A 7,367-nucleotide genomic window follows, 5' to 3' on the forward strand; every position below is an offset into this window, starting at 1 on the left:
TTCTCCGATATTTGCCATTATTTGATAACTGATAATTTAATTTACAGCAGCAGAGTGAGGCGACACTTGCAAAAATTCCCGAAAAATAAACAATTATTTCAGCAGAAATACTTTGTATTAAAAATGCTTGCATTTTGAGCAGCAGAGAGACTGAAACAACACCGAATGTTTCGTCTGGTAGACCCTTGTATCGAGAAGTAGTTATATAGGTAGATATTTTTCATCAGATAACCCTTCTGGTCAGCGGAGAAAGCCTATTTATCAGTGTTTTCTGACTAGAAGGGTTTATTTTGTGAAGACAATACTTCTATCAAAAGTGTTTTCGATAGAAGGTTCTGTTTGACGAAATAGTTGGTGGGCTCAGTCTCTCTGCTGCTCCTTCGCTTTATTACAGTACTCCGTGCACGAAGAAATATTGTTATTTCACTTTACTTGAAGAGACAGAGGTAAGATATTTATTATCTCTTTTGTTGTTAAATTGTTAAAGCTACGTTAAATGTCCTATTTACACAGACACTCATACATAATCGTTTTTGTTCATGTTCTTCTTCTTCGTACAATTGCTAATAAAGGGAAATTACTCTTGAATTGGTTCTCAGCGTGGATGTTTGGCAGTGGTTCTAGCTGTGGACTTCCGGTTCTTCTCGCGGATGTGCAATGCAAGACACTGTTCATTCACACTGCGACACTTCCTGAACTATAAGCACGCAAATGTGAATTGTTCACCAAATTTGTACTTGCTTTGAAATGGAAAACCAGATGATACACATTGGTTACATACCCTTCAAATGCGAACTTTGTGGTAAATTTTTTAGATATGGGACTAACCTATCCAAACACTTGAGGATACACACAGGGGAAAAGCCATACAAATGTGAAATATGTGGGAAATTATTTAACCAGAGCTCGAATTTGTCAAGACACTGGAGAATACACACTAGTGACAAACCATACACATGTGAAAAAAGAGGTAAACGATTTACAGAGGACACTGGAGTGAAAAGTCACGTGAAAATAAATACTGCTGACGAACGTTTTGAGTGTAAAGTATGTAGAAAATTGTTTACAGAAAGGTTTTCGTTGAGAACCCACATGAGAACACATACTGATAATAAACCATACAAATGCGAAATTTGTGGTAAATTGTTTCTCCTAAAGTCATATTTGTCCAAACATTCGATTGTACACACTGGAGAGGACGCTATCACATGTGAGATTTGTGGGAAATCGTTTGCAGACAGTTACTCATTAACTAGACACACAAAGATACATACTGGCGAAAGACCACACAAATGTGAAATATGTGGAAAATCGTTTGGAGACCGCTCTTGTTTGAAGAGACATGTAAAGGTTCATACAGGTGAAAGACCACACAAATGCGAAATATGTGGTAAATTGTTTATCCAGAGCTTTGATTTATCCACACACTTGAGGATACACACTGGTGACAAACCATACAAATGTGAAGTTTGCGGTAAATCATTTAGCATCAATTTGAGATTGAGAAAACACATGAATGTACATAGTAGTGATAAACCATTCAAATGTGAAATATGTGGTAAATTGTTTGGCTTGAGCTCCTCGTTGACCAGGCACATTATTACACATACTGATAAAAAACCGTATGCATGTAAAATATGTGGCAAATTGTTCAGGCAAAACTCAAATTTGTCCTCGCACATGAGGATACACACTGGTGACAAACCACATAAATGTAAAATGTGTGGTAAATCATTTAATATGAATTATATATTACAGAAACACATGAATATACATACTCTTAACAAACCATTCGTATGTGGAATATGTGGAAAATTGTTTAGCCAGAGCTCTTATTTGTCAAAGCACTTAAAGACACACATTGATGATAAAACCATTCAAATGTGAAATTCGTGGTCAGTCATTTAACATGGGATCAGTGTTGAAATTCATAAGATACAGATACTGGTGTCAAACCATTCAAGTGTAAATCATCTGTAAAATTGTTTGGATGCTGGCTCTAACCTGAGAAAACACTTAGCACTAAATATTGATGACATATAAAAATAGGGTTTAGATATGTAGTAAGCTGCATACCCAAAACTGTTGAAGCTGACAGTCACATACTGTGACAACTGGGAAGATACGAGTCAAATGTAATTTATGTGGAAAATTCTTTGGCAAGAACTGTAATTTAATGATAGTACACATTACCTTAGGACATATTACGGTGATGGGACACATGATGGGGATAGGAATGGGACACATGATGGGGATGGGAATGGGACACATTATGGGGGTCAAACACATAATGGGGTTGGGAATGGGACACATTACGGGGATGGGAATGGGATACATTATGGGGATGGGAATGGGATACATTATGGGGATCAAACACATTATGGGGATGGGAATGGGACACATTATGGGGATGGGAATGGGATACATTATGGGGATGGGAATGGGACACATTATGGGGATGGGAATGGGATACATTATGGGGATGGGAATGGGACACATTATGGGGATGGGAATGGGACACATTATGGGGATGGGAATGGACACATTATACGGATGGTTTTGATTACAAATGTGACTAAGCATAGGAAGATACATATCAGTACAAGCATGGAATATGGTATAAATAGTTTTGCCATAAACGGGGAGTTGACAGTGCACATGAAATATGCTTGCAGGGATCGTCCTGGGCTTCGCCAAAATGTCACAAATTGCGATTTTTTTTCTTTATTGGTGACAAAAATATCCCATCTGGCAATTTTTTTGGCGACAGAATTTTTGGTTATTTAATTTGTACATACAATTATGGATTTGGACTGGATAAATTAAAAGGGAGAATGAAAGGAAGCCACAAACTTGACTAAGCAATGCACTGGAATCAATCTGTTACACAAACAATCCTTTGTTCGTATTGACCACCCCATCTTTACCATGCATTGTTACATCATAATCTGCTTATGCTGATATCTGGGCTGAGTACTGTATGCTGTGATACAGTCAATCATGCTACAGAACTATACCTACAACTGACCGACTTCTGAAGACGCGAATAGAACAGATACAATTAATTGAATGGCTAATCCTTCTGTTGTTTTTTTGTTGTTGTTATAGCAATACAATAGTTTTGCTGAACCTTGATAGAAAACTGATAACCTTTGAAGTACCGACTACTGCGTATAAATACAAAGCAAATGGAAAAAATCTCAATCACAATTATGTCGCCAGCGCAGCATTTTACTCATTGATCTTTTCCTTTTGCCATCAATCCGTGTTACAGCTGCAGAGACTTAAACTCCGCAACAAGAAATAGCAAAAAAAAAAAAACAGTTTTGCATAATTAATAATAATTATTTATTTCTCAAAATACAGGAGTGAAAGAATTCCTAAATCGGGTGTGAATTTATGCTTATATATACGGTCCAATATTGCCAGGTGTTGACTCATGTAAGTTTCATTCGTGGGAATGGAGATCCTATTTTGCTTGGCGAGAAAATTTATACAGCACTCAGTGATCATTCTTGGGATTTAGGAAGCAATTCACTACAAGCTTTTTGAAGCTAGCCATAAGGTGGGGGGGGGGGGGCTGCTGAGAGACTACTGGTGTCACCTGTCAGCAATGTAGACTGTGAATGTGGATTCAGTAAGATGAACCTCATAAAAAATGACATCAGAAATAAACTCTGCATCTCATCTCTCAAGAATTTAATGAGAATCAGCATGTACAGATGTGAAAAATTAGACTTTAAAATTGCATTCAACAAGTGGGCAGCCCTAAAATCACGACGGATCTTCATGCAACACTTTGTAACCTTTTGTTAATGCTTGTTGTAATTAGAGAATTAACTAACTCATTTCATTGGTGTCTGTGTGATGTTAGAAAACAATTTTATCATTCAAGCACACATGTGAAAGCTTGTAGTTTTTTACACTATTTCTCTTGCAGATATTTGTAAATATAGTATAAATTATGCTAGAAGTTTTCAATGATGTCTTTGTTAATTTCTTATGTGGTGTTGTTTCTTAATGTAGAACGTTATATAGAGCCCTCCATTGAATATTTAAATGTGATGCTTTTGGATGTATTTTTACATTGTTGGATTACTACAAGTTTGCATGTTATGAATGTTTTGACTCAATCATTTTCTGATGTACTTTTTTCAAATGTCTCATTTTAAAATATCACTATTCTTTGAAAGCTCAATTTAATTTGCTCCATTATACCTTTATTTATGTATTGTAATTTCTCCATTATTTATTTTGTTGGAATAATCTTTTTAACAGGGTGAACTGTTAAAAGAATCATCATATCTTCTCCATTTCCCTAGCACATATTTAATTTTCTTTCCAAGATCTTTAGAGCTTTGTAATTCTCCTTATTTGTTATATGTACATAATTGCTGTTCTTAAAATATATATTCTGTATTTTCATTCTTCATATCTTCCTATTTGTAGACTAAAGGGATTAGCGTAAAAGTTATTTGTTAAATATTTACTCAAAGTTAGAGAGGTATTCTGTGGTAGATTTTATATTTTTTGAAACTTCGAAGTGCTTCAGTGATTTTAAATGTACTTGGTCCTAATGTACTAGATGTTACATAATCAGAAATATTGATCCGTTTTTGGTCTGTTTTCTGCGTTGCCTGCTTCAAGACGAGTCATGGAGATTGATTTGTGATAAGTGTTTATGTAATCCTCATTTAGCTTTGGTAAAATAGAAATCCACTTTTTTAATGTGAGTGAAATACTTCAACTTTATTCTTGTTAGACTTGTGTTAAACATTCTCTAAACTTACGGTTTTATTGTCTGAGTAGGTGTCATCCTTCTAAAAACCCAAACATTTTTTAAAAATCCTTTTTCTTTCATCAAACTCAAACATTTCAGCCTTTTTTAATAATCTCAAAGAAAGCGTTCTCAGTTTCTACATGCTTATTGTTGTTCGACGGGACATGCTTTTCTATATTTCCTTTGTGCAAATGAATATATAATTGCCATTAATTAAGTACACATTCAGTTTATCCTACAGGGGACCACAAACCAGTATCCTTGCAAGTTTCCTGTAGAGTTTGGGAAAGATATAAATCTATCCCATACATTTAGATGAGCTGGATATTGCCTATGAGAATCACAAAGCCTCATTTGACATCTTTTTTATGATCACCCTTATGAATCGAAGAATTGATGAACCATTGCAACATTTTAAAGTATTTGCGAGATTCATTATCGAGACAATCAGTTTCTAGGAAGAATATGTCGGTTGACAAATTTTGGGGGGGCTTTACCACCAGCTCGGGAGGAAGACCCTCTAAAATGTGATCATTTATCTATCAGCTTTGTTCAGTCCTCCCTTCCGAGTGGTTGAAACATTTTCAGATTTATGTCAAATTTTGCTACTCTAATGGTTGAATAAAAAACAAACGATTTATATAACGAATCATACTGTGTCGTTTTAAATTAATTTGTCTTTTCCATAATGCTATTTCTGTGTATTTAGCATCACTGTAGATGGACCTTAGTAGATCTTCAAGTTGTATCCTAAACTTATCTAAATATAAACTGTACATGTATGCACATCCAGTACATAATTTACCTTTTCCGTATACTAACATTAGTCGTCTTTCTATCAGAGCAAATATTGTTTTTTTCCCCCTAATATTATGGTAATTGAATGTAATTTTTAAGTACGTATTTTCCTACAGCATACAGGAGACCAGCTTTGATGTCTCACATAGTCAAAACGTATTTATGTAGTTGAAATAACTTTGGCCACGCTATTTTGCCACCCATGCATTAAACAAATACACATCAGCAATTGATACTGCGACATTTTTTCTTTCACGTTTATAAATAGGATTACTTGTTTAATAAAAGGCTATCACGTTGAAGCTGTCTCTCATTGTCATTATTTATTTAGTGTAAAAAAAAGTATGTTATGTTTATTGTGCTAGCAGATTGCAGTCGTGGAAGGTATTTATGCCCTAGTGTTATCTAGGTTTCTATCACCTTACTCGAAATCACTCCCCTGAGTTCTTAGTTAACCTTGGCTAGAGGTCTCCTACGTCTCGTGTGTGCTATGTGCATATATGCTATATTGTGTGTGTGCTATGTGCATATATGCTATATTGTGTGTGTGCTATGTGCATATATGCTATATTGTGTGTGTGTGCTATATAGATTTCGTGTAGGGACAGCACGACTTTTTCAATTCATCCCAGTTGTCTTAATATATATTTTTATTTGGATATCACAAATCCATTTGATAATTTTGATAAAATTTAGATATTTAAAATTTTAATATTTTTGAATTCCGGCGAGTGAACGGTGTAAAACAGGTTTTTCATTAAAAAATAAACCTATTGTTTTAGATGCGTGTTGGTATTTATCGTTCCTCGCATTAGTTAAATTCTAGAATGAGGCTGGCTATGCGCGAGTGGGGGTCCACATTTTCTTTATTTAATTGTATTTCTCCCGACTCGAGTTTGGCCGCCTCTTTATTATTTAACCTATTAACCAAAAGATCCAAAAGGGTTTAAAGAAATTTCCATAGGAGGAAAAGAACTATACAGTAAGGGAGCTGTATAGTCATGTAGGAAAGGTATAGAAGATTATTAGTTGGCAGCTAGCCAATTTCCCTGTTTTTCTGTTTGGTCTGCTAGTATTCTAGTTTTCTTTTCTTCCCCAGACTATTTCATGGACCTGTTCACTTTGCGTAGCTAAATGTGACATAGCCCCATGACATCATTACCTCGTACTTTCCCCCAAATAGGTTCCCTGTCTCATTCATTGGTTTCTTTTTCTTAACCCAAATAAAACTTAAGTACATTTTAATTTAGGTCCGGGTTAAGGGATTGGGTGAGGGCTCTGGCCCGCACACTGGCGGTAGCACACCCTTAATGGGTAGCACACCAAAGCTCCCCTTCCACCCCCTCCAGTTCATTTTCTTTATTTCAGTAATTTTAAAATTTGAGATATTACCAACGTGATTTAAATTGGCTCCTAATTTGATCATTTGGATGCTTAAAAGAGGGTGAGAACACATGTCTGAGTTGAGGAATGAGGGGGGTGGGGTGGGGGGCTCTGGCCCACACACTGGAAGTAGCACACCCCTAATGGGTAGCAAACCATAGCTCCCCTCCCACCACTCTCATGGTGTCTCACACCCCCTCCATACAAGTTATACATATATTTATTAAGCCTACTTGTTTATTTGTATTATTTGTCCACATGCCATTATGATTTTAATTATATATTCAATCACTTAAAAATTGTGCTTTTGTCAAAATCTCCATCTAGGAAGAGTATGCTATTCCTTCGGTACCGTTCTCTTTTGCAGATCTCTATAATTAATTGTATTATTTGATTTTTCCTTTAT

General features: G+C 35.6%; 1 protein-coding gene across 1 annotated transcript; it reads left to right on the forward strand.

Moving 5' to 3' along the window:
- The first annotated feature begins 566 nt into the window (after positions 1–566).
- Positions 567–2,056, forward strand: LOC149784658 (uncharacterized). The gene has a single exon (XM_089932706.1). The coding sequence runs from the start codon at positions 748–750 to the stop codon at positions 1,885–1,887; it is 1,140 nt and encodes a 379-aa protein (XP_089788832.1). The 5' UTR covers positions 567–747; the 3' UTR covers positions 1,888–2,056.
- Positions 2,057–7,367: the final 5,311 nt, after the last annotated feature.

Source organism: Sinohyriopsis cumingii, chromosome 14, assembly GCF_028554795.1.
Source record: "Sinohyriopsis cumingii isolate HCF-2022 chromosome 14, ASM2855479v2, whole genome shotgun sequence".
In the NCBI taxonomy this organism is placed as follows: Eukaryota; Metazoa; Mollusca; class Bivalvia; order Unionida; family Unionidae; genus Sinohyriopsis; species Sinohyriopsis cumingii.

Bases quoted from the DNA above. Each gene is read 5' to 3' on its own strand.
- LOC149784658 (XM_089932706.1), top strand. From the start codon at position 748: ATGGAAAACCAGATGATACACATTGGTTACATACCCTTCAAATGCGAA.